This window comes from Ochotona princeps, chromosome 17 (genome assembly GCF_030435755.1).
Source record: "Ochotona princeps isolate mOchPri1 chromosome 17, mOchPri1.hap1, whole genome shotgun sequence".
NCBI classification, from domain to species: domain Eukaryota; kingdom Metazoa; phylum Chordata; class Mammalia; order Lagomorpha; family Ochotonidae; genus Ochotona; species Ochotona princeps.
Genome location: NC_080848.1, coordinates 28800446 through 28827761, shown reverse-complemented (window position 1 = coordinate 28827761; position 27316 = coordinate 28800446). Strand labels below are relative to the sequence as shown.

The window sequence follows — 27316 nt, the reverse complement described above, 5'->3', positions numbered from 1 at the left end:
TGAACCAGCATCCATATGGTATCCTGGCATATGCAGGTGAGGACTTCAGCCACTAGTCTCTTGTGCTGGGCCCTACCTGATACTTTGTATGCTTTTTATGGGACTCCCTTAATGCATATGTTACTTTGCTTTATGTAAGTCTATTGCTTGTGCATTTTTCCAAATGCTTCCCAAATATTGAATGGCTTGATGTAGTAAATTATTTCTATATTGCTCATTTTTCAGATGCAGAAACTACAGATCAGAAAGTCTAAATGGTTTGTCCAAGATTATATTATAGATGTATAGATCCAACTGTCAAGCTGTTAATCACTTTACATGCTAACGCTCTGAGCCAAATCACATGTAGCCCATGCACCATGACAGCTATAAAGTAATAACTGCATTAAACTCCATGGATTTTGGGCCTGGTATATAAAAGGAATTGGACTCTAGAGATCTGATGAGGCTATTTCCTAGTTGTGCTGTTTTGGATAAATTCCTGAATGTCATTAAATCTGAGTTTTCTTATATGTAAAATCAGCATCGTGATACCACTCATGTCCTTTTCCTGCTCCTCAGTGTTGTGTGAAAAGTTCAGGTACATGAAGATGTTTCACAAGCAGTGATGAATAGCTGTAGGCAGGACCCCTAAGGAGAGCCATGAGCTGGGTGCTGGACAAAGGTGTGCACACAGGACTGTGAGGGCATTTGTGTGGGCATTTGTCTTATGAGACTTGTGTGAAGGACAGTTAGTGACAGGACATAGGTTCCTGGGGAGGGGAGATGGGATAGGTGGGAAGACTGGTGTTCATCTTCAAGGACCCTATCAGCTTCTGAGTTTGGACGCTGTTGATGCTAAAATGGGATGTGTGGGATATATATCTATATATCTATATCTATATACATACGTGAGTATATATATATATATATATAGAGAGAGAGAGAGAAAGATTAATTTATTTTTATTGGAAAGTCTGATTTATAGAGAGAAGGAGATACAGAGAGAAAGATCTTCCATCTGCTGCTTCATTTCCCAAGTGGCCGCAATGACATGAGCTAAGCCAATCTGAAGCCAGGAGCCAGGAGCTTCTTCCAGGTCTCCACACGGATGCAGGGTCCCAATGCTTTGGGCCGTCCTCAACTGCTTTCCCAGGCCATTAGCAGGAAGCTGGCTGGGAAGTGGAGCTGCCGGGATATGAACCAGTGCCCTTATGGAATCTTGGTGTGTGCAAGGCGAGGACTTTTGCCACTAGGCAGGCTACTGCACGGCACCTGGGATGCATGTTCTAAAGACTTTCTCTGTAGGAGATCTTCATTTTCTCTGGTCTCCAAAGTCTGAGATAGGGCTCCTGAGGGAATGTCTTCTGGTGACTTGTAACCAATATGTATGAGTGAAGGCCAGGATTGTGGCTCCTTTCCAGAAGCCAGCCCAGTGATGCTTCAGTACTCTGAGGAGAGGATGGCTTATTTCCTCCTGTCTGCTCAGTCTCTGCCTCCTCATTCCCTTTTCCTTGTCATTTGCCTTTCCTCCTTGGCACTCTGGTTTTTCACAGTGCTCGCCACTTCCTCGCTCCAAACATCTGTGCTCTTGCCCAACTAATTTCTTAACTAATTTTTCTTAGGACTCTTCATTGATTTTGTTCTACTTTTCCACTAAACTCCATTTCCTTGGACCCGACATAGTAACCTAGCGGCTAAAGTCCTCACTTTGCATACTCCAGGATCCCATAGGGGTGCTGGTTCTAAATCCTGGCTGCTCCACTTCTCATCCAGCTCCCTGCTTGTGGCCTGGAAAAGCAGTTGAGGACAGCCCAAGGTCTTGAGATCCTGTACCCACGTGGGAGATCCAGAAGAAGTTCCTGGCTTTGGCTTCAGATCGGCTCAGCACCAGCCATTTGCAGCCACTTGGGGAGTGAATCAGTGGAGGGAATTTCTTTCTCTCTGTAAATCTGAATTTAAGTAAAAATAAATAGATAGATAAATAATTCAATTTCTTCTTTTCCCTCTAGATTCTACTCTTGGTCTTCCCTAGGAATTCTCTTTTAGTGGTCTCATCAGCCACTAGCATGAACTTTTCCCTATACTTTCGGAGTCCCAGATCAGGATATCCAGCTCCTATATTGCTAACTTTGATCTTATGACTAAAATTAAATCCAGGTCTGCCCACACTCTTACCTATACTCTCATGTTCAGACATGGTTCTGTTGTTCAGGTTGTGAAAATGTGCCAAGTCAACTTACACTCAAAAGAGATTTCCAGGAAGGACAGAGCAGCTCACTGGCTGGATCAAGAGCCTGGAGGTCCCACCTCACCCTTGGGAAGAAATCATTATGGCTCCCCATGGTCTTTCCACTTCTTATAAGAGTTGTAGAGGCCCTCCACAGCCTCATTTCTCCACAAGCCTTCATTTCCCCCTCTTCCAGCTCCACCACTCTGCAAACTTCCTCTCTATGCTGTCTTTCATGTATGCTCTCCTTTTTTCCTGCCCCAGGATGCCTGTCCCTCATCCTCTATCTTGCATGATCCACTCATATTCAACTCTCAAAGATGGACTCAGATAGCATCTCTCATGGAGCCTCTGTCTGCAAGCCTAGGTGAGTTGGTTCATCTTTCCATGTTTTTATCACTCTCTGCGAGGACTTAGAGGGTAATCCTGAGTGCGTTAACTGTTACCACTGTTGACAGTTCTGTTTCTCACCAGTCTGGAAGCTCCCCTAAAGCAGAGCCAGAGCTTTGCTCAGCCTCTTCAGGTTTCTAGTGCTTCACGTGTAGAGTGTGTCTTCAACTGACTCCACGGATGAGAAAACTGGTGCCTTGAGAGAATAAGACACACAGAGAGAAGGAGGAAGTTCCTGGGTGGGCATGGGTTTGGGGCTGTGAGGACTCAGATTGTGCTCTGTCATCATCTAGGCAGTTGCTAAAGACCATGTAGGGGAGAGAGCAGAAGCTGGCCGTCCCACCCTGCTCTTGGGGAAATGAGGCTCAAATGGTCAGGGAGAGTGGGGATTTAAGTTAATGGAGAGGAAAACTTTCTTGTTCTTGGGTCTGGTAGACAAAACACTAAGCTGACTCAGAGGGCTTGTGTATTGGCCCTCTGGATGCTTTTAAAACAAGATAGACGTTATCAGGCCCGAGGAAGAAGGCCTGTTAGAGGTGGGTGAGCAGCTGAAGAGGCAGCCTCCTGAGGAAGCCAGGAGGCAGAGGGGCCAGCCAGCAGGCTTTTGTGTCTCCGCCATATTCACATGGAGCTCAGGGGAGCTTGGGGGAGGGGACAGAAGGATGAGGGAACCCTTGCTCATTAAGCCTCTGCCCACGAGTAAATGTGAGGCTAATAAGGCGGCCCCATTCCAGGGCTCCTCCACACCCAGCCAGCCAGGCTGCCTGTTTATTGCCCGTATGGAGATCATTAATGCCTCCTGACACTAGGGTCACTCCTGGGGTCAATCCCAGAGCCCATTCTGCAAAACAAGGGGAAATGAACTTCCCAGCACATGTGGCTCCAGCTGAGCAGGGAGGGGGACTCCGGTCACCCCACACCTCAGCTCTGGGAGAGATCAGCACCCCAGGCAGCCAGACCCCCCCCCCAAACAATCCCTTCCGTGAACGAATACTGGACTCCGGGAGGAGGGGTCCTGGGGAAGGGCATGAAAGAGATGGAGGTCCTTGTCTGGGCTGGGACAACCCCCACTGAGGCTGTCCCAACCGACAGACTGGACACTAATCCCCTGGCGACGGGCTGGGGTGGTGTCTGGGAGCTGCAGCTGCAGCTTGACAGGGGCCAGGCTGCCGGCCACAGGTGGCAGGAAGGCATGAGCCAAGCCCTTGGCCCTGCCCTCACCAGGTCCTAGTCGGCATTGGGCTCCTTGCTGCCTCAGAATTCAAGATGGCAGAATGGGGCAGGTTTCCAGGCAGATGGGAGTTGTTGAAAACAAACTCTTCCAGTATCAGTGGCTGCTCAGAGAGTACCTGGTGGGGGTGCTGCCTGCTCAGTTATGGTTCCTTACACTTCAGTAGCCTGCCCAGCTTCCTCAGTCCATCTCCTGCAGGCTGGGACGGGCTGCAAGCTGAACTGAGGAGCACCCAGAATTCCTCTGAGCATGCCCCTTAGTAGTCTGGGGTCTCAGCCTCGGAAATGACCAGAACTGGAAGTCGGTCTTATCGGCCCAGGAAGAAGTGGGGGGAAAACCCCCAACTAGCTAGGAGGAAATCGATAGGATTATGAGGTTAATACCAGATCAGGCCAAGTGACAGTTACCAAATAAATGATCCCAGGAGGACACGGCTGAGGTTAAATGAGGCCCAATAAATAAAGAAACACGTTCAAAGGGGAAACTTCAGAAAACACACGGATGTGTGGGCCAGGCCCAGAGACATTCTCCTGCCCTGCCTGTCTAGGGCTGCTGCATCTCTGGAGGAACCCTGGGCCCAGGCCTGCCTCCCAAGAATGCACAGGCACAAGTCTTCATCCTGCTCCGTGCCAATGCTGGCCTCACTCCAGGGCACAGTGCGCCTTGGACAGCTCCCACCGTCCAGCTTCAGGGACCAAATGAGGGAATGGAAACTTACTGTGGAGGTCCCCGTGTCTCTGATTCCTTAAAGAAGGGAGTATGAGTCGCAAGAGAGGGTGGAGCTAGATGTTAGGAGGCACTTTCCCAACATTAGCTAGATGGAGGGAGCTTGTGGATCTTGGAGGCAAAATGCCTCTCACTCAGCCCTTGGTGAATGTACAAGAAAAGGGTTTGTGTTTCTGATCAAGATGCAAGATCCTTTCTCCAGCCTCTTATAAATCGTCCCACTGATACCTGTATCAAGCTTCCTTCCATCCCTTTAGAGTTTGAGAAAAGTCCATGGCTGACATGTAGAGAGCCACTGTGGGTGAGTGGGCCCCAGGCTGCTGGTGCTGTTTGAAGGAGGGGGGAAACCGTGGGAAGAGGGCCATGGAAAGACACCCAGCAAACTCTAGGACACTGTTTCTTGGGACTACAGATGGAAAAGAGGTTAGAACTTGGTACAAATTGAGAGAAGGGCCTCGTGACGTGGAGGGGCAAGGGAAGACACTTAAAAGTGTGTTTTTTGCTGGAATTTCACTTGGCAAGTATTTGGCACTGTTGTCAGGGACTACCTGGTTTTGTGGATGTGTGGCGTTTTTATGGTAGCAAATTTCACTCAGAGAGGGAGAGAGGTTGGTGTTCTGAGGCCACTGTATAGTCCTTGCAGTGTCTCTCCCCACATCCTGAACTGTGCTACCACGGGGACAGTGGGTTTGTACCCGAGTCTATGGCTGGGTAGTAGGGGCAGATGATTCTTTGCCCATTGGATTGTGCTAGAGGATTTTATTGGAGATGAAAACACGTTATTGCTTTATTTTCGTTTGTGTCTGGTTTAGACAATAACTTTCTGTTTTCAGCCAAAGCTGTGTTTCCAGCTAGAAAGGGCCATTAGCACCATCTTTGCACGTGGCACATTTGCAGTAGAGTGTGGGAGTCTGACACTCGCCCTCTGTTGAGGGTGAGTCCTGTGAATGAATGGCCACACCTGTGGGTCCTGCTGAGTTTCTTCCAGGGCTCCTGGAAAAAGCGTGATATTGTTGGGACCATGGAGGATAGAAGTGGCTCTCTTGAGAGTTTGAAGAGAGAGGCTTATGTCTTTGCTCTCTGGGTGGGGAGTTTATTCCCCCCCCTTTTTAAGATTTATTTATTTTTATTGGAAAGGAATATTTTACAGAGAAGAGAGAGCTCTTCTCTCCACTGGTTCACTCTCCAAGTAGCTGCAGTGGCTGGAGCTGAGCTGATCTGAAGCCAGGAGCTTCTTATAGGTCTCCTACATAGGTGCAGAGTCCCAAGGACTTGGGCCATCCTCTACTGCTTTCAAGGCCACAAGCAGGGAGCTGGACGGGAAGTGGAGCAGTTGGGACATGAACTGGAGCCTACATAGGAACCTGGCGTGTGCAAGGCAGGGACTTTAGTCACTAGACTCCTGCGCCAGACCAGGGAGTTTATTCTTCTTCTGGGTCTTCCATGAGGGTGCAGGGTCCCTTGACTGCTTTCCCAGGCCACAAGCAGGGAACTGGATGGGAAGTGAGGCTGCTAGGATTAGAACTGGTGCCCATATGGGATCCCAGCGCTTGCAAGGCGAGGACTTTAGCCACTGCGCCAGGACCCGGGGAGTTTATTCTGAAGAAGAATATTAATCGTAGCAACTATCAAGTGAAGAACTCAGGCTCTAGAAGCCTGTGGTGGCCATGATCTGTTCTCTTATTTTGAGATCTTTGGCAACTTCTGTTCATGAGCATCATATTGCCAATACTGGAGCCTTACTGTGTGTCAGGCACTGGGTTGCTCTCACAGCATGGTGAGGGAGTTGAACAGCTGTTACTGCTACTTAACAAATGAAGCTTAGGTTCAGGGACCACAGGAGAATAGGATATTTAAAAACATGAATGCTGGGCCCGGCGGCGTGGCCTAGCGGCTAAAGTCCTCGCCTTGAAAGCGCCGGGATCCCATATGGGCGCTGGTTCTAATCCCGGCTGCTCCACTTCCCATCCAGCTCCCTGCTTGTGGCCTGGGAAAGCAGTCGAGGACGGCCCAGTGCTTTGGGACACTGCACCCGCGTGGGAGACCTGGAAGAGGTTCCTGGTTCCTGGCATCGGATCGGCGCGCACCGGCCCGTTGCGGCTCACTTGGGGAGTGAATCATCGGACGGAAGATCTTCCTCTCTGTCTCTCCTCCTCTCTCTGTATATCTGACTTTGTAATAATAAAAAAAAAACCATGAATGCTGACTATTCAGATTAACTTCAAATCCTGACTCCATTTTCTGATTGTATAACTTTGGGAAAATCATCTGACCTCACTTTATTCGTCTGTAAAATTGGGTTTCTAATAGTTTCCCTCTAATGCAGTGGTGAGATTAAAGTGAGACAGTGCACACAAGGGTTCTTCCGACACATCGTAGGTGGACAGTAAGCAGTTGCAATGACTGTGAGCCACCGGCACTGTCATCCAGGTGACTGCACAACACCCATTCTGCCACCCTAAGCGGTGGCTGCTGTGAAAGTCACTGTGTAGAAAGTGAAACACTGATCATGCTTTAGGGCTGCCTGGAGTCAGTCTCTGGTGCAGGACTTGAAAGGTCTAATTCCAAGAGCTTTCTGATAGCCTAGATACCTTCCAATTTCTTTTTAAAAATTAATTTTATTTATTTGAAAGGCAGAATTACAGAGAGAGGGAGAGTGAGTGAACAAGAGAGACATTAAAAAAGCATCTTCTATCCCAGGTTCACTCCTCAGATAGCCACAATGGCTGGGGCTAGGCTACATCCAAGCCAGAAGCTGTATCTGAGTCTCCCGTGTGCACAGCAAGGGCCCAATCATTTAGACTACCTTCTGCTGCTTTCCCAGGTTATTAGCAAGAAGTTATATTGGAAGTGGAGCAGCAGGGACTCAAACTGGCAACCATGTGGGATGTCAGTGTTGCAGGAAATGGCTTAACCCGCTACATCACAACCTCAGCCCTTCATATTCTTGAATTCTAATTTGTTTCAGCTCCTCATTCATTGGCAAGGTACAAGCCAGTTTTGTATTATCCATGCTAAAGAAAAACGAAAAGGAGAAAGGAGGAAAATTAGAAAGATTGGATAGGAATTTCTTTTTTTTTTTTTTCAAGGTTTATTTGTTTTTATTGGAAAGTTGGATATACAGAGAGGAGGACAGACAGAGAGGAAGATCTTCCATCCCATGATTCACTCCCCAAGCGGTCACAATGGCTGGAGCTGAACTAATCCGAAGCCAGGAGCCAGGAGTTTCTTTCACGTCTCCCACGCGAGTGCAGGGTCCCAAGGCTTTGGACTGTCCTTGACTGCTTTCCTACGCCACAAGCAGGGAGCTGGATGGGAAGCAGGGCCGCCAGGATTAGAACTGGCACCCATACGGTACTGCGGTGCATGCAAGACGAGGACTTTAACTGCTACGCTATCGCACCGGGCCCTGGATAGGAATTCTTGCACCTAACACAAACCTGGCAGATACACTTTTCTCAGACAGTAAGATGAGCCTACATCTCAGAGAAGCCTCACTGGAGGGAAGGGCAGCTCAGAAACACGTGGTAAAGTGAAGTAGGTGGGCTGGGAGCGACCTGCAGAGACTCACATACAGGTAAGGACTTCAGAACAGGAGCCTGAATTTCTGGTCCAGGCTATCCATCCTTTATCTCTGCAGAGTCCCCACTGGCAGGTAGAGGAAGGATCCACCTGTGCTGGTGGAGAGTTGCGTGTCTGCCCTCAGTCCTGAAGGGGCTCCAACCAGCCCACCTCACCCAGGTCAGAGATTGGGACAGCTCAGTCCTCTGTTCTTTTAACAGGAAGTTTGCTAATTCTCTTGGGTAGAAGGCCTGGGAGGCTGGGGTGAGAGGTCGGGTGAGCAACCTACATCTGTGGTGGGAGGGGGAGCACCTGCACCAGCAGCTGCCCCCTTCCTGGATTCTTCAACTTTTCAGAATGAGCTCACATTCCCAACTGCGCCCCAGCTGTCCTGAGCTTGCTAATCCCAGTGGGATGTGCCTTGAGGAATCTGGAACCTAGGTTTGGGGCTGCTGGGTGACAATAAAGCCACAGGGGAAAGTTACTTTCACTGCTGCCTGACCCATCCTTCCCCTGCTGGAGGCTTAGTAAGGATCTCAGACCATAGAACTCAAAGAATAATAAAGCTAGGAAGTAAGGGGGAAAGTTTTTTATTTTTCTTCTTCCTGGATTCAGATGGGAAAGCATATGCACAAGGACACAAGGATAGTCAGTACGTGCCTTTCATTACGGAGTCCCTGAGAGACTCTTTGCACGCCGGGCTGGGACTTTCCCATGTGTGCTAGTGTGGATTTGGCAGTAAGTAACAGATCTGGAGTAACAGTGATGTAAAGGAATAGGGCTCATTTTTCTCCTCTTGCAAGAAGCAGGCTGATGTGAGTTTAACTTCTCAGTGATGCTGTAGGGAACCCAGACTTCTCATTTCTCTTTACCTCTGCCTTTCTTTTCCATAACAGGTTGATGTTTCTTGCCTTCAGGTCTCTAGAGGGTGAGAACTTCAAAGACCTTATGCACAGGGGGAATGGAAGGGTGTATCCTCCTCTTGAACAAGAAAGCAAAACCTTCTGTACCACCATCTCTCCTCCAGATTTCCACTGGACTTAGTCTGGCTCCCCTGACAGATTCCTGGCTACAAGGGGAGGGGGAGAGCAGAGAACAGGATTCCACACTTGGCACAGAGCAGTGCTTCTCACCCTTGGCGCTGCTCTCAGAGATTCTGACTCAGTTGGTCTGGGTTGGGGCTTGGCATCAGTACTTAAGAAATGCTCCAAGATCCTGTTTATGTCACTGTGGTGCCAGCTCAAGCAGTCGTCCTCCCCAAAGCCACCTTACTGGACTGCCAAGCACCCCCCCACACACCCTGCCAGCCTTTCCTGTAGCCCCTGTTCATAATAGGATCTGTAGGTAATGAATTATAAATTAGTGAGTTACTAGGTCATTCCTTAATGTATTTGCAGTTAGTACTGGCTAGCCAATCAGTTGGTTCACTAGTAGAATGGCTCATTGCCCTTTCTGCTCTATGTACCTGGTACACAGTAAGCACTTGGTAAACATTTCTTTGAGTGAATAGATGTACATATTAGAGAAAAGTGGGGTTAACACAGCATCATTTTGTGTAAGAGAAGACACTGCATAGACACAAGAATAAAAACTTCTGGGGCAGAGGTTCAGCTCAGTATTTCAGACTCTGCTGGGACATCAGCTTCCCACATGAAAATGCCTGGGTTTAGTCCTAGCTATGCCTCCATTCCTGCAGTGTGTACCCTGAGAAGCAGTGGATGATGGCACAACTACTTCCATCCCCGCCACCCAAATAGGATATCTGGATTGATTTGTGTCTCCTGGCTTCTGCCTGACTCAGCTGTGGTGGTTGTGGGCATTTAGCAGATAAACCAATGTTTATGGCAGATCTGTGTTCTTTTTGTGTTTCTAGCTCTCTGTCTCTTTTAAGGAGAGGGAAAGAAAAAGCATCCAACATGATCTAAAATAATAAAAGAAAGGAAGGAAGGGACGGAGGGAAGGAGAAAAAAGAAAGAGAAGAAAACAAATGTAGTCTTTCCAGAGTTTCTGGTCAGGAGAAAGCATGTCCCCTCACTCTGCACCAGTGAGTTACCTTTACTGTGCTCCGAATTAGAGCTGTCATTTTGCTCTCAATTACAGCGATTTTGTGCTCACCTAGAGATGGATATGTGCTTTCTCCTTTTTTTCTTGTTCCTAATTGGTCTCCCTACTCATATTTTTATTGACTTATTTTGGTCACAAACCACCTCAAGCCCTCTTTGGACAGAGGATGGGGTGGAGGGAGAATCAAATATGTTTTTTAAACACTAGGTCTGACCTTTATTAACCATCTGCCACATAACAGGCACCGACAAGCCCCTGTGGCTGATTGTCATAGAAAGCTTGTATATTAGCGCGATTGCTCCCATGTTGTGTAGGTGTGAGGGAACTTGCCTAGGGTTACACAGTTACCGAATGGTCATCCAGGACTCAGAGCAGAGCTTTAAAACCAACAGCAAACCAGGGTACTTTCCCTCAAGTCATACCATATCAGTGTGGGAGACTTTTAGTTATAGCCTGGCATTGTTTAGCTAACCCAGGAGGAGTTTTGTATTTTGAAATCCAAAAAGTTTTAGAGGGAGGGGAAAAAACCCAAGCTTGTCTTTTTCACGTGGGTTTATATTACACTTCATCAAATGTAAGCTACTGTACTTTGCGTGCCACTAAGAAGGCACTGCTGGTCAAACAAGGTGTGTGTGGGGGTGGTGAGGAGAATCTGAGCATCTTCACTGCACCTTGCCTTTATTCTGTGGAAGCCTTGCTGGTCTCTCGTACATCTCCTTTCATAATCGCCATGACACAGCTGATGCTCATTTGGACATCTCGGCCAAGTCTCCAGAAAGCCTTGCCCTTCTGGGAAGGCAGCGGTCTACTTGTTCACAAGGGCCACACTGCACTTTTTCCTCCTCTTCCCAGAGCCTGGCCTAATCCTCCTCTTCCCGTGGTGCCTGGTGATTTCACTGCCACTCCCCACTCCACCCAGAGATTGGCTCCTCAGTCTATACAGTTTATCTGCAGGACATCTCCAAGCTGGCTGTGGGAGAGGGCATGAGAAGGGACTTGGGGACAGAGGTCCAGGCAAATCTAGCAGTCCCTCACACAGGAAACATCCCTCTCCCTGCACCTCCATCTCCTAGCACTTTCTTTTTTCTCTGGAGGAAGAGGAAGGAGCTGTGGCAGCATCAAGCTAGCATCAAGCTGCTACCCCTCCTAGACCTTCTTTCTTCTGCCTAATGTGGGACATGGTCTTGCAGGGCAGGTGTGAAGGGTCTGACCCTGCAGGTGCAGGTTGGGCTCCTTGTAGAGCTGAGTCGCAGGTTCCTGGTGGGGTGGTGCCAGGTTGTTTCGCTTCTTCACTGATGCTGGCTTTCTCATCCTAGCATTCAGAAAGGATGGTCAGACAGCCTGAAAAGGACATCCCTAGGCCCTTCCCTGTTATCTCCAGGCTAGAACCTTCCATGTTACTCCAAGCTATAGCCTGGGAAGCAACGGGAGTCTGCTTGGAGAGATTGGGGGTGGGATGCGCTCCCCCGCTGCCAAGTGATGGGCTCTTTGGAGATCTTGACTGTCAGGAGATGGGGGCCAGGCCCATTTTATCCTTGCCTCGGTGTCGCAGAGGTGTGTGACTGGCTGTGAGGCCGACCACCCTCTGAGGCGCTTGCGGGTCTGTATGCCTGGGGCAGCCTGGGGAGGTAAAGAAGCCCTTGGAGAAACAGGGAGGTTGAGCCGTCTCTGCCCGCCAAGGCAGCCCCGGGGCTATTCCTGCCGCCCTTCAGGACCTGGGGAGGGGTTCTGAGTGGGACTGCTGTCGCTGCCTGGCTCTTGACTGCGGCTTTCCGGGAGAGGCCCTGCCAAGCCTGGCACGGTCGAGCCCTCCTGGGCTCTGTCAAGGACTGGGCCGAGGCCCAGGCTACGACTCAGAGGCCAGCCCCGCACCATCTTGGCGCCGTCAGTGCTCCGGGCTCTGCCACTGGGCCTCCAGTCGGCAGGAGCGCCGGGCCTCACCCACGACCTCCGTGGCCGAAAGTGAGTCTGATGCCCGCGGCTCCCGGGGCCGGAACGACGAGGAAGGGTGTCCGGAGCTCGCAGGTGTGAGGACGTAGTGGGCATGGCGGGTAAACCATTGTAGGGCCCTGAAGCGCGAGGTATCTGCTGCACCCAGTGAATTGAGTGCGTGCGCTCGCGGCTGGGAGGAGGAGGGCGGGTGCGGGAAGGGAGCCTGCGGCCCTGGGGGGGTGGGGAGGTCGGTGGAGAAGACTGCCGGCGGCCGGGCACAGAGGAGCCAGGCCCGGCCTTGGAGCGCACATCTGCGGGTCCACGGCGCTGGGCAAGCCGTCCTAGTTGTCGAGCTTCGGTGGGAGCCGCACTGCGAGGCCGGGCCTCCCGTCCTCTCTTCCCGCCTCCCTAATCTAAACCATGCGGGACTCTGAGCCACTACCCGGTTAGTGGGGTGCAAGGGCCCTGAGAAGAGAACTGGAGCGTGCGGTGGAGAAGCCGGCGGCCTGCCCCGAGCTTTGGGTCTTGGGGGGTCCAGAAGAGCCCGGGGACCCCAGCACCCCCATCCCCGGTGGGGGGGCGGCAGGCGCGAGCTGATTGACAGTGGCGACGTCAGCGCAGTTGGGGGTGGGGAGACGGCCCCGGAGGGAGGGATGAAGGGAGGGAAGAGGAGGAAGAGGAGGGGGAGGGAGGGAGCTGAAGCCCCAAAGTGCAGCGTTGAAGATCAAGGGCCCACTCCAGAGTCGTGATGTGTCCGGCTCCGAGGGCGCGGCCGGCCACGGGACCCTGACCCAGCGGCCCTAGTCGGAGTCCCGGTCGCAGCCCCCGCTGTCCCGCACTCCTCAGACCCGATCCTGCAGTGAGTGGACTCTGCATGCGGCAGCAGTTAGGGTGAGTGTTCGATGTGGCGCGGTGCGGATGTGGGTGCGCGACGCGGGTGTGCTGTGTGCGAGGGCCTAGGGTTAGGCTGCAGGGTGCAGAAGTATGAACTAGAAAAGGGCGAGCAGACCAAGCGAAGAAAACTCAGGGGCGGTCAGGGCTGCAGGAGGGCTGCAGAAGGCGCCTAGGGTCGGGCCGCAGCAAGGGTCGGCCACCCTCCTTGCCAAGTTAGCCAGGACGGGTGGGGTCTCAGGCACCCAGGAGCAGAAAGGCAGGGGAACCTGCAGGCGCTCTGACAGAGCCCTGGCCTTGAAGCTGATGTTTGCAGAGGAAGAGGGGCCTGCGTGTCGGCAGAGAGACTGTGCAGAAGTGTGATTGGGACTGTTTTCAAGCGTTTGAGGCGACACATCCGATGTGTTGAAATGAAGATCAAGACCGTGATATCTCAATACTGACTGACGACCAAAAAATCAGAATGTGAGTGGCTACCAAAGCAACACAGAGAGCTACCCCACAAATTGATAGAACACTCGGACTTTAAAACAAGTCACCTTCAAAATGAAATGAAAATATGAATCAAACCTTCAAAACGACTGAAGACAAAGTAGCCAAGTAGCCCCCCGATACTGGAACAGTGTAAGGACTACTGTTTGCCAGCCAACAACAATATAACAAATAGTGGTGTAAGGAATTGTTAAATTGTAAGAAGCAAGCTGTAGTAAAAGAGATAAACCATGAAAAGTACTAAGGGGAGTACTCTTAGAAGAACTGGTAGAATACTATCATAAAATGTGTTGTTGATGGTATAGACAACGAATACAGCAAATATCAACCAAAATCTAAAGAACAACTATAAAACAAATACAATGGTGAGAATTGCCATTAATATGATAATTTATGACCAAGGTAGTAACAGTCACAACAACATTATAAATAACGGCTGAATAATAATAAGTATTGCACCAGTGTGATGAAAAATAATTGGAGGGCAGAGCTACAGCAATATTACAAATTACGACAGAGTGGCAAGATGTAATGATGTGATGAAAAATAACTAGTAAATTAACGTCTGTAAGTGTTACAAATAATGATGAAGTAACAAGATACTGTAATGGTGAGATGGAGAATAATATCTGTAGTATTTGAACCATCCCAACAAATCAAATTATAGTGCGATAATACTTAAAGAAAATTAACGTGACTCTAACACCCTTAATGTACAAGAGGTAGTAACTAACAAGCTATTCTAACAGTATGGCAAATTCTAAGGAGATGTTAAAAAGCTAACAACGGAACAGCACCAGAAATACAGGGTAAATATAAAAAATAGCAATAGATTGATCTATGGAAACACTATACTTAATTACTCAGAATCTGTTAACAGCATCACCAGCGTGCCAGAGTGAAGCGACCCTCGGCCGGCGGAAAGCAACACCGTACTTAATAAACTATCGAACTAGATCAGTGCTTCCACCATGTGAGAGTAAAAATAAACGTGCTAACATTCTTCATGTTTCTGAACTAAGCGAGCACTACTCTGAAAAATGGGGACAATTTTTAAAAATGTTAAAAGTAGTACAAACTATTAACGACGCTCAAGAACAATATCACCAGTAACTTTGAAGCGAAAAGAAGAACACGACCCTCCTCGGAAAATGAGGCAGCTCAGAGCCACCCACCCGGGCGCAAGGGCAGTGGGGCCGGCTGGCAGCGCCCGGGAACCAGCGAACCGGGCGAGGCGCAGCACCAGCCCTGCGGTGGCGGCGCGGACCCCCGAGCGCAGTGGTGCCGGCGTCCGATTGCGCAGGGCTTGATGGCACCGATTGCGCTGGTCTGAGGGCACCGCAGCAGACAGTTGCTCGGGAAAGAAGAGAAACCTACACGGACCTTGTGATAGGGCAATTGTCTTAAGGTCAGAATGCTGCCTCGGTAACCCAGGGAAGAAGTGAACCGAGCAGAGAGAAAGGGGAGTCCGGGGAGTCAGGCAAGCCCTTGCCCCCGGTCGGAGCTGGGCTGCATTTGGGGCGCCAGCGCGGACCGGACTTGTCTCCGGGCTTGACAAGTGCGGGGCAGAAGACTCAATGAAAAGGCCCCGCAAATATATCCCTTCTACACTGGTCCCTCGGGCTGTGGCCCCTGGGACAACCGCCTAAAGGTGCCCGTCCTGGTTGGGCCCCCAGGCATCTTTGGAACCACAGCCGCTCTGTTTGGGGTCTTTGGTTTCTAGGGCCGGCAGCTGGCATATGCTCCAAGGCGGTGCCAGGCAGACCAAGTCCAGCGAGCCTCGCTCCCCGGCGACTATGGCCAAAGACCAGCCTGGTCCCAGCCTGGTCGTCAGCCTTATCTTTATGGGCTTTTCCCAGCCAGGGCTGGCCCCGGCCCCCCTTTTTATCTGTTCAGTTGCACTTGGCTTGTTTACATTAGTGTGTGTGTTGGGGTGGGGAGAGTCAGGGATCTAAAGTGTAAGTCCCGGTGGAAGGCCACTGAACTGGGTGGGCGTGATGTGACCTGAGGCTTGGGATGCTCATGGAGAATCAAGAGAGACTAAAGGGAGAGCTTTCTGAGCCATCCCACATTCCCCACCCTCTACAAAGACATACTGACAGTCCCGTCAGAAGCAGGGTCAAGAAGGGGCAAGAGCGGGGAGACACAGTGGGGAAGCAGAGACAGCGCAGGGGTGGAGGACAGGTTGGCTGGGCCTTGGAGGCTGCGGCAGGAGGCAGGTCCATGGGTAAGTGAGTGGCTAGGCCCCACTTAGTGAATTGGGAGCAGTGGCTGAGTTCTGAGGCTGTGCCAATGAACTGGACCCTCCCTACCTACCTGGCCCTTGGCTGGGAAGGGTCCCTGTCCTTGAGCTCAGGGCAGAGCTGCTTAAAGCCAAGGAAAGAGTGGGTGAGCTGAGTGTGAACGTGAAGACAAGGCTGGAAGGCCCCCAGGCTGAGTTCAGGAGTGGGATTAGTTAGAAGTGAGGCTGCCGCTAAGGCTGTGTGTGGATATGCAGACGCCTGCGCCCCAGCGAGGAGAGAGGGAGTGTGTACGTGTGGATGCGTGGAAGTCCAAGTATTTGGATGGGGAGGCTCTACCTGGGCCCCCCATCTGAAGCACTGTGTGAGGGGCAAATGAGTGTGTAGAGGCAGAAGGGTCAACGCCCAGCCGGAGGCCCTCCCTCAAGGCAGGTGTGGAGCTATGGGAACCCAGGAAGTGCCCTGGCCGTCCTGCCCCCACCCCCCACCAGTGGAAGCCAGTTGTGAGGAACAGCCAAACAGACCCAGACCTGAGCAGGAAGGGACTGGGGGTGCACCTGGGGTCGTGCCCAGTGGGCGGTCCTTCCCCCAGACCTACGCCTCGCACAACCCCACATCCAGGGCGGGTAAACACTGCACCCTCACGCAAGCAGACCCTCCCAGGTCCAGAACCTGGCGAGAGGAGGCGAGGGTCCTGCCCTCCCCCATTGGACTCAGGAAGGGGCGGGGTCCACGTGCGCTGGGGCAGCCTCGGCGCCCTGTGCGAAGCCCCCACAGCATTCCAACTCTGGCTAGGCTGCTCAGGGCGCCCCGGAGTCTCCTCCCAACGGTGTGGGTCTGGGCGGGTGATTCCGCGTGTCCTGTGCCCGCAGGAGATGCTGCAGGATAAAGGTCTGTCGGAAAGTGAGGAGGCCTTCCGGCCCCCGGCCCCAGCGCTGGGCGAGGCCAGCGTCACCAACGCCACCAACGCCCCGGAGCCTGTGCTGGCCGCGCCGGGCCTCGGCGGAGCCGCGCTCGGCAGCCCCCCGGGCCCCGGCACCGACGTCGCCGCTGCTGGTGTTTCGGAGCAGGTAGGGAGGGTCACGCCGGTGTTGGGATGGAAATCGGGCGGTGGCCTAGCACGGCCGCCAGTGCTGGTCAGTCCGTCTCACCGCGGGCAGGACTCGCTAGGGGGAACGTGGCTGCGTGTTGGTTTGCTTTGGCTGGTGGGTCTTTCTCCACTTTGAGCCCTTGGGGCTACTCTGGATCAGGAGGGAGAAAGAGACCACTGGCCACGGAGTGTCCTGCAACGTCGGCCGCAAAAGGGTGGTGGGGGCAGAAATTGATCTCTGGCGGGAGAGAGCTCGGGTGCGCGCAGGAGCTGCCGCGGGCCGGAGGTCGCGGGAGGCTGCTTGGTGGTCACCAGGTGAGCTTAGTGAGTAGAATACAGCCTGTGTGGACTGTGTGCGCACGCCGGGTGTGCGCCCCTCGCTGTCGGTGTCTGCCCAGTAACCTGCGGGTGCAGCCCCACGGCGAGAGTGTTTCTGACCAGGTGGTCTGGGTCACCGCGCTTTGCTTTGCTTACCCCGAAGGAAGGAGTCTCCGCTAGTGACCAGATTTTAAAGAAAAAAAAAAAAAGCCAGTGGTTTAGACTAATTTTTGCGAAAAACCGAAATCTCCCAGCGCACTTCTTTGCGTCTGCGTTCTCCTTCCCGGGGGCCCGGCAGACACGTGTCCCTCTCCTTCCCACCCCAGACCATCGAGAACATCAAGGTGGGGCTGCACGAGAAGGAGCTCTGGAAGAAGTTCCACGAGGCGGGTACCGAGATGATCATCACCAAGGCGGGCAGGTCAGCGCTGGCCCAGAAACTTGGGGGATGGCGCCCCGGAGCCTCAATGGAGGCCCCTCAGCCGGCCACTCTGGACTCAGGGCCACATCCAACCCTGACTTGGGACCCTGGGTTTGGGGAAAGCCCATGGAGGAGGAAGATAAGGAAGGTGCAGAAGGGAAGGAGAGGTGAGGTAGCATTGGACAGAAGAAATACGAACTTGAGCTTGCAGTTTGAAGCAACGGGTCCCTGCAGGGTTGCTTTCTTAGAACTGCCGGAGATACCTCCACTCTGAGATGGTGGATGGGGATGGAACATTGCTTTTTTGGTTTCAGAAATTTTCTGGGAGCCTGGTTACCCCCAATTCTCTCATCCCAGTTGCTATTCCTCTCTCTAAGCCTACAACAAGGACAAGGCGCTTGTTGGGCTGTGTGTGTGTTGTTTGGGGAGCAGAACTGGGGTGGCTGCCAGAGAGGGATGATTTATAAAGTGGAAACATCTTTAAAATGCACTGGTGTCTGTGGGAGAGAAGCAGGGAGGACAGGGTGAGAGGAGGAGGATGCAGACAGGGATGACAGAGATCTGATGGGGTGGGACAGGAATGACCCAGGAGAGGGGGGCTTCAGAAGAATGGAGAGTACTGTCGGTGCAAGTTCAGGTTCATGAGCTGCCTCCCCATGTTCAGTGTTTCTGCGGGTGCGCGGATCTCTGGAGCCAAGTTGGGTGGAGAAGGTCTCCTGCCTAGTTGTGGGTCTCTAAATTGGGGATCTGGGTGGAGTGAGGCAATGAAGCCAGAAGAGCCTGGACTCCAGAGCCGGACCCTGAGGAGGGGGTGTTCCGCCTCTGACTCAGCTACTTCCCGGTGCAGCCTTCAGACTAGGTGCTTTCCAGTCCCTGCTCCCTCCCCCGTGCCATGTGTAAAAGAACAGATCCTGCCTATTGCAGTTGACTGCTGGGAAAGCACTCAGCATAGCTCCCAGCACACCTAAGGACCCATAAGAAATGCCACCTTGTAATATTAATAATTAGGGAACTGCCTGCCATGCACTTGATATCGTATTGTTTTCAGGGAGTGTTGGGCTGTGGGAAAGAGAAAGCCTGTGGTTTATTGTGTTCAGTGTGGGGGTGCCGCAGTCCTCCCTGTCTGCTCCCTGGCAGGAATCATGGAGGGCGGAGGTCTGGGCACCTGGTTGCCTCATGCTTCAATGAAGGAGGCAGTACCAGCTACCAAGGACTTTCTCAGGGGAGTGACAAGTTGCTTCTGGGGACTGGTAAGGAGGATGGGAGGATGAGTTTGGCAGAGTTGCCATGTGGAGTGGACAAGGAGGAGGCTGAAGACCAGGGGTCACAAACCTTGCCTTAGCTTGGTGTACTTGGGCAAGTCACATGGAGCTGGATGACCAGACCCACCAGCCCTGCTTTATAAGAATTCAGCCAGTCTCCTGGGAATGGTGCCTGGCAAATTGTCAAGTAGACTACAGGTGTGAAGAGGGCCATTTTCTTCCTTGCCCCCTGCTGGGGTTGAGGGGAGGAAAGAAGAAAGAAGGAGCCAGTGCTTCTGTTTTTTAGGCAGCAAGCATAACCTTTTCTCTTGAAAGGGAGCAGCCAGCATGTTTTCCTGGCAAGCCTGGCCTCCGCCATTTCAAAGTGCTTGGTGGGTCTCCTCAGTGGGGTTTTCTGCACCTGTGTGGATCCACCTCCTCCTCCCTCACCCCTCCTCCCTCTCCCCCCCCCCCGACATTTTCCCTCCTCCATCTCCCCCCCCCAAGTGCTTGCAAAGGTGGCCAGCTTCAGGCAGAAGTCTGTGCCTGGTCCTACTAGAGGCTAGAACTGGAGTTTGGAATGCCTGTGATGGTACTGACCAGTTAAGAATCCATCACAGATTTTTATTCTACCAGCACAAAGCTATCCTTAAGAAAGTTTCCAGCTGTATCCTTCTGCCCCTGCCCCTCTGTTCTCCTAGAGCCCATTTCCTTCGGCCTGGCTGCCCACTGCTTTTATTGCTCTGATGGCTATGTGTGCCCCTCGCCTTCCCCCACCCTATCACCTCCCTCAGAGGGAGGCTTCTGGATGCAGCTTTGCTGAGGTTTGTGGCTCTGGTGGTGCCTCTCTTTGCTGTTCCTGAAACAGTGTGTGTTGCCCCCTCCCCCAGAACCCTTCCTGGGACACTGGCATGTCCCAGCAGTTGGCCTAAGGTTTTCTCTCCTGCACTCAGGAGCTGGGCAAGAGCAGGGAGAAGCAAAACTGCAGGGAAGGGCTGTCAGCAGGCTGATGGGTCTAGGCAGGCCAAACAGCTGATGCAGTCTACCTCCAGAACAAAGCCCCCTTCAATGTGGGGCTGTTGCTTTGCCCTAGAGACCCTGGTAGCTGCCCTCTGGATGAGGGAGAACAGAGCAGGGCAGGCCCTAGAGAGAGAGAGAGGGAGCCACACATTTTCAAACCATTTTGAGTTTTGGGATCCCAAGAAAGTCTTAAGTCCAAAGGGGACAAGTTTCCTTCCTTGGTGGTGACTTTGAGTTGCTAGACAATCTGAATAGCCAATAAAAAGCCAAAACAAGAGGCACATCTCTGAATTCTCAGGTGTATGATGAAGTCAACCCTCCCCAAGCCGGCCACTCGCTGGGGGCTCAAGCTAATAGCTGCTGAGAGCACAGCCCTCTCTTGGCCTCCTCATATCCCTGCCAAGCTTGATCTTGTGAGAAACTTCATCTCCTCCAAAACACAGATAAAAGCAAGCGCTACAAAAATTTAAATATAAACCTCTCCCAAATGAAAATTTCCCAACCATCTGACTGGCCAACTCGTAGGTCATGGTTCTGCCACCAGATAAATCTCCACTATCAGCCCTCATGGGCCTGTTGAGTTCAATGTTGCTTGTGTTAGTGACAGTGAATTTGTGTTTGAAAAATGAACTACCGATGAGAACTCCTGTTGAACCTGCGTTGTTTGTTATTCTGAGGCAAGGATTTGGCCCGACTTAATCCACGGCTTCAAAGCCGATTGCCCTTACTCTGTATACAGAGCGTCAGAGCCCGGTGGCGTGGATGATAAGAGAAGTCAGACTTGAAGACACTGGGAAAGTGGGTTGGGGATAGAGTGCTTTGATCTCTTTTAAAAGTATTTTCTGAAAGCAAACGTCTATCAGAAGGGAAGTTCCTTAGAGTAAGAAAGAAAAGAGAAACAACCGGTCTTCCAACATAACATCCATTTCACACACCCTCACTCATTCCCCTTCCCTCAGAGAAGATAGTTTTGAAAACACTTTGGGTGAATGAGAAAGCCGTAAGTGGAGAGAAAGTAGCCACCAACGTGATACAAAAGCTGTGGCCCCGACAGGAACCAACAGCATGGCCACCCTGCCTCCTCAGCCTCAACCTTGGGTGCTGGGCTCTGGCCTCTTCCCAGCAGATCATAGACTCTTCTTGGGACTCCTGAACATTAGCAATAGAAAACATGAATAGGGTTTATTTGAGGCTCCCTGCCCTTTCCCTGCAGCCTTTCAGTGTCTGGGCCCCAAAGCACATACAAGTGACACAAACACACATACACTATTTAATGCAAAATTTTATAGAAGTGGAGTGTTCATGGTGGAAGAATGCATTAATCTTAAGTATAGGGTTCCATAGCCATTTACAAAACAACACAGCTGGGAAGCCAGCATCCCATACAGATGCCTCCAGGACCCCTCCAGGCACCACCACTCCCACCCTGGAAACCCCTCTCTCCCCCAAGACTTTTCATGCCTTTGGTTTGGTTTTGAATCTTCCTTTAAGACAAGGCACAAGCGGTTGCTTCTGCAGTCCCTGGGGAAGTTAGGGCTGCAGTGGAGTTAGAGGTTTGGAGCCCTGCCAGGCAGCGGCTCCCCTAGGTCCACCATCCCTGCCTGCCCTGATGAGGGGTGAGTCTGTCAGCACCTTGAATTTGGCAATAACCTCTTTGGCTCAGGAGGAGACTGCCAGTGTAACTATGTGTCCCCCCTCCCAGGCAGTAAGATCGTACTGAGGGGTTTGTTGCCAAAAGTCAAAATGTCCCAAACCCTCGCTGTTAGGGGGGCCTGCTTGCAAGCCTCCGACACCGACACCGAGAGACGCGTCCCTAGAAGCTTATCTTAGCAGTTCATTCCAAAGCCATTTCCGAGGATGAATGGACCAGGGATTCAGCCGCAACCCGTTTCATGATCAGAGCAGAAGCCCGGACTTTCATCTCCTTGTTTATTCGCCCGGCGGGGCCGTTTCCGCGCTTGCGACTGGGGGGTGGGGGGCAGGTCCGGTCGTGGGTACGGGCGCGAGGGACAGGGACAGCAGGGAGGGCGCGTGCAAGAGACTGGAGATGCGGACCTCATCCTGGGCCCCGCAGGCGGCCCGCCCTCCCCGGCCACTGCCGTGTCCGTGTTCCACAGACGGTGCCGGTTTTCAGGTGCGTTTTTATAGCACGAGCTACAGCCTCTGTTTGCACCTCGCCCCGCCGCTTCCACTGCTTCCTTAGAGAGAACTTCACAGAGCCGGCGAGTCCCGAGGGAGGGGCGGGTCCTCAATCCAGCCTGGCCGCCGTCTTAGCTGGGTCGTGCCCACCCAAGGAACGTACCCAGGCCGGGTCCCAGTGCTCTAGCTGGAGCTCCCTGGAAAGCCAAAGGGCTGAGGCGGCGCCCCCTGCCCGAGCTTGGAGCTCCTCATGGAGGGAATGAGCGCCCAGGGTACGGCAGGGCACGGCAGACTGAGTTCCCAGCGGCCTCGGAGCTGTCCTGCACTGGACCCGGAGGAGACTCTGTAGCCTCAGCAACCCCAGCCTGGAGCCCAGCGGGAGTCTAAGCAGACAGAGCGGCCTTTCCACCCTAAGAAAGGGGAGTGGGCGAGCGGGCACAGGAGGCAGAGATCTCGGCTCCTGGTCTCCTGGTCTTCCTCTGTGCCCGCATCCCTGCCATGACTCTGCCATCAGGAATCCACGGCAGGCCTCGGCTGCCACACAACTCGCCCTAGCGGTCACCCCCTCCCCCTCCCCCCCAGCGGAGGCAGCAGGAGGATGACGGCGTTGGGGCCAGCGGACAGGGCTCCCCTGCCCGCCTCTTGCGGATAATGCCCGAATGACTTCAGGAGAGACGGGCTATGTGTGGGCCACTGGTGCCAGCCGGCCCCAGCAAGGCCAGGCTGCACCATTTTGCGAAGGTTTCTCTAGCACTTACAAAATGGTGGCTTGGAGGGCACAGGATTTTGGCCTCTCCCCACCCCACCCCACCCCACTCCGGGAGGGGATGATGCAGCTGCCACCCTCCCCCTTCCCCTCTCTAGCTTTAAGCCCACCAGGGAGAGGCAGGGCCAGGAAAGAGGGTGGTGCGGGCTCCAGCTGTGCCCCCAGGCCGGACTAGTAGTGGGGGGGGGGCTGGGAAAGAGGAGGCAGGCTGGGGCTCCTGGGCCACTCATTTCCCCGTTCTTGGAGAGGGGGGTGGGGTGGACATTTGAAAATGCTTTCAATTGACATCTGAGACAAATTCTTCCACACGGTTTATAAGTCCCTAGACTTGCAGCTAGAACTTCCCTCCTGCCCTGCCTGCACGCACACAAGCACACATGCGCACTGGACTCGCACCACGTGTTGGCGCACTTACACCAGGACTCATGCACGTTTGCTCGCTGCCAGCCCCACATCTCGCCTGCTGCAGGGTGCTCTCAGGCCTCTGTTCCTGCAAAAGAGGATGCAAGCTGACCATCAGGGTTCTGGCCCAAACTTTGAGAGGGTGTATCAGCTTGTGAAGACCCTCAGTCCCGTCTGGAAGCCCTGCCCTGACTAGGTAAACTGGTGTCCTCGTAGACAAAATGTGGCCATGTTATCCGTTTGGTGGTCCAGAACAGTTCCTTGAGGGCCCAGTACTGTCTTGCTTGGCGAGAGGATCCCCTGACAATTCCTGGTGTGGACTAGCAGGGCCTGATACAGTCCTTCTCCCATTTCCCTCAGGATCTTCAGTGAGGTCTGGCTCTGCTTCTCTCTTGGCAACATCTTTGCGGGGAATCAGCTCTGAGGGGCAGCGGGGGGAGGGGGTGTGAGGAAGATTGTGAGGCACCTACATCTGCAGCTGTGTGGTGAGGGCCAGTGTCTGGTGATTGGTAGCCAGGGTAAGAGCCTGCCCCAGGTCCTGCAGTGTGTGACTGGGCTGGGGGTGCGTGGATACGCTGAGGGCTCAGGGTCCCCACAGTCTCTTGTGTGTTTCTTGGTGAATGCGGTTTCTTTCTTTTTCTTTTTTTAAGATTTATTTATTTTTTATTACAAAGTCAGATATACAGAGAGGAGGAGAGACAGAGAGGAAGATCCTCCATCCAATGATTCACTCCCCAAGTGAGCCGCAACGGGCCGGTGCTGCACCGATCCGAAGCCAGGAACCAGGGACCTCTTCTGGGTCTCCCACGCGGGTGCAGGGTCCCAAGGCTCTGGGTCGTCCTCAACTGCCCTCCCAGGCCACAAGCAGGGAGCTGGATGGGAAGTGGAGCTGCCGGGATTAGAACCGGCACCCATATGGGTTCCTGGTGCGTTCAAGGTGAGGACCTTAGCTGCCAGGCCACGCCACTGGGCCCTGTGAATGCATTTTCATGGAAGTAGCTCATACCCCTGATTAGTGGAGGGTAGAGTTGAGGGGAGGGGTTTAGGATAATAGCCAGCAGTTGACTCGTGCAATCCACATAGTGACCTATGAACCAGGTAGTGTTATCCTTATGCTCCTTGTAGAGTTGAGGGAACCAAGGCACAGAGAAACCCAAGTCTTGGTGCTGAGATGGGCAGTGGGGAGCCAGGTTGTGGGTAGTTCCTCAGGCCCTGCTCTTGTCCACAAAACTCCTAAACTGACTTCTCTCCAACACCTGGTTAGGGTGTACAGCTCAGGTGTGTCGGGGGCAGGTGTACAGCTCAGGTGTGTCGGGGGCAGGGGTGTCACCCCTTTTGAACACGCCAAGCCGAATTTTCCACCGTACTCCCTCTCCTGTCTCCCTGGTGCTTGGTGTAAGGTCTGAGGGGAGGAGGCATCTCACTGTTGGATGGCTGCAGCTGGCAGGGCCCTCTGCCTGGCTCCTTACCAGGGCCCTACAAAACTTCAGTTGGGTGTGGTTGGCCAAGGACAGCCGGCAAATGAAAACAGTTAGCCTGACAAAGAAATCCTCTCCTATGGTCCTGGCTGCGACTTGTGGGCTACAGCAACCACTGGGCCCATGACCTAGGGGAACTGAATTTGAGGGACCAGGTTAGCTTTATTCCTGGACAGACTGCCAACTTCAAGGCCTCAGAGGGGGTTGCCACTGGAGCCCCATCCTTATACCATAAGGCAGAGAGAGAGTGGGCTGGGAATGTCTGGATCAATAGCTATGGGGCAGCACCTGCAAAGGCCTTCTGCTCCCTGGCTCACCCTGCTGTCTCTCCTGGCCCTGTCTATGCTTCTCTTACCCCTTGACTCCTTCAGGAGGATGTTCCCCAGCTACAAGGTCAAAGTCACAGGCATGAATCCCAAGACCAAGTACATCCTGCTGATTGACATTGTCCCTGCTGATGACCATCGCTACAAGTTCTGTGACAACAAATGGTAAGAGGCACACGACCCTCACCACATTGCCACCCCTCCCTCAACTGTTCTCCCCACTCATTGTCCCATGCCCTCCTGGAGTGTGGTACAGGGGCCTGGTCCACTGCCTAGAGCTGGAACTGTGGTGGTTTAGCAGGGCAGCTAATGGCCGCACACCTGTCACAGGTGGGGTTGGAGCTGGGAACCAGCTGCAGTGTTTGGGTGTTTGCTGCATCTCAAGGGTCCATACTCCACCCAACCATGGGCAATCAGGACAAGGAATGTTAATGCTGAGCAGATTTACTTCTGTCAGCGCTTCCACAGGCAGTGGGATGGGAGCTGTTTCCTTAGGGGACTTAATTGTTAGGGATGTCACCTGGTCTAGGTGGCCCTTTCCTGGCCTGTCCCCAGCCCTTGCCCCTGGCACTCCCTCCCTCAGCAGAGCCCCTCCCACTTTAGCCATATGTCCGCTATGAAGACTGAGTGAGTGGCTGCCTGGGACTCTGTGACAGGACCCTTTGGTGAGGGGCTGGAAAGGTAGGCAGGTTGAGTATTGAAGTTCATTTGAGGCCTCGTAGATAAAAGCTAGGTTGCCCTTTCCAGAAGCCAATTCCTTTGTACCCTGTGTCACTGTCCCCCAAGGTTCAGGGCAGTGCTTCCTGGGATGGACATTTGACATGATAGTTAGTTCATACTCCAAACACCTGCACCCCTGTTAGAGTGGTTTGAGTCCCCTCTACTCCACTTCCAAGTTCAACTTCATATTAATGTGACCCTGGAAGACAGAAATGATGGCTCAAGCACTTGGGTCCCTGATACCCAAATGAGAGACTGGGTGGCATTTCAGGTTCTTGGCTTTGACCTGGCCCAACCCTGGTTGTTTCAGACATTAAAGGAGTGACCCAGCAGATGGAAGTTCTTTCTGTGTAGTGTCTCTCTGCTTTTTAAACCAAGTGAAAATAAGTGCATTTTTAAGAAAAGACTGAAGAATTTTTGCAGAGGGCATGGCTGGCCAGGGCAGGTGGGTGGTAGAGCTGGAAGAGACTGAGCTGTGGAAGCAAAACTGGGACTGGGTTCTGGCAAGGGCTGAGTTTCTGTTCCTTCTCTGTCTGGACTAGATTAGAACTCAGAGTAGGCTTTGGCCAAGGGAAGCTAACGATCAATTTCCCACCATTGCTTTTGGGGCACATGGTTAGAAAGTTCTGTCTGGTCTCTAGGAAGCCCTCCCTGATGACTGTAATTTGTGATATTCAAAAAGTGTATGTACAGGAGTGCCTAAATCTCCCTTAGGTTTCTTTGTGATTAGCTACAATTCTTATAAGTGGTTATATTTCCATTTCCTGCAAGTTTTTCCTTCTTCTCCTTCTCCTTCCTTTTCTTCTGTATTTATTTACTTGAGAAGCAGAATTGAAAAGAGAGAGAAAAAAAGAAAGAGAGAGAGAGATCTTCCATTTATCTGCTGGTTAACACCCCAAATGGTTGCAACAGCTAGGGACTTGGCCTGACTGTAGCCAGTTGCCAGGAGCTTCTTTAAGGTCTCCCACTTGAGTACAGGGGCCAAAACACTTGGGCCATCTTCTGCTGCTTTTCCAGGTGCGTTAGCAGGGAAGTGGATGGGAAGCAGAGCATGTAGGACTCCAATTGGCACCTTTATGAGATGCTGCATCACTGATGGTAGCTTTGCTTGCTACACTGCAGAGTCGGCCTCCTTCTCTTTTCTGCAATAAAATACAAGGGGTTTGTAGCTGTGTCTCCTTGTCAGCTGTCTCTCCCATGACCCCCCCGCTTCCCCATAGGCCCACAGTGACCATGTGTGAGACCTGCAGCTGCTGTCCTCCTTGGTCACCGGGTGGGCATGCTGTCAGAGAGACGGGGCATCTGGGTGATTTCAGCACTGTTGCCATGGCTGCTCTGTTGGCAGGATGGTAGCTGGGAAGGCAGAACCGGCCATGCCAGGCAGGCTGTACGTACACCCGGATTCTCCTGCCACTGGGGCCCATTGGATGCGACAGCTGGTCTCTTTCCAGAAGCTGAAGCTGACGAACAACCACCTGGACCCCTTTGGCCATGTAAGCAAGGAGCCCATTTGGCCTTGGGGGTGGGAAGGAGACAGGAGTTGGGGCCTGGTTGGGAGGGTGGGGCAGGTGGGGACCAGGAAAGAGATGGGAGAAGCTGGACTCAGCATCCCAAGTCAGCCCCTGCTGCTTACCTGCTGCTGTGCTCACAGCAAGTTGC

General features: G+C 52.6%; 1 protein-coding gene across 2 annotated transcripts in view; it reads left to right on the top strand.

The window, feature by feature from the left end:
- The first annotated feature begins 11933 nt into the window (after positions 1-11933).
- TBX4 (T-box transcription factor 4) overlaps positions 11934-27316 on the top strand; it is a 29687-nt gene continuing 14304 nt past the window's right edge. For both annotated transcript variants that reach the window (XM_004590954.2, XM_058675930.1), the window contains exons 1-5: positions 11934-12278; positions 16609-16806; positions 17471-17565; positions 24983-25102; positions 27003-27150. In XM_004590954.2, coding sequence (XP_004591011.2) covers positions 16612-16806; positions 17471-17565; positions 24983-25102; positions 27003-27150 — 558 coding nt within the window. In that variant the 5' untranslated portion in view covers positions 11934-12278; positions 16609-16611. The remainder of the gene's footprint in view (positions 12279-16608; positions 16807-17470; positions 17566-24982; positions 25103-27002; positions 27151-27316) is intronic.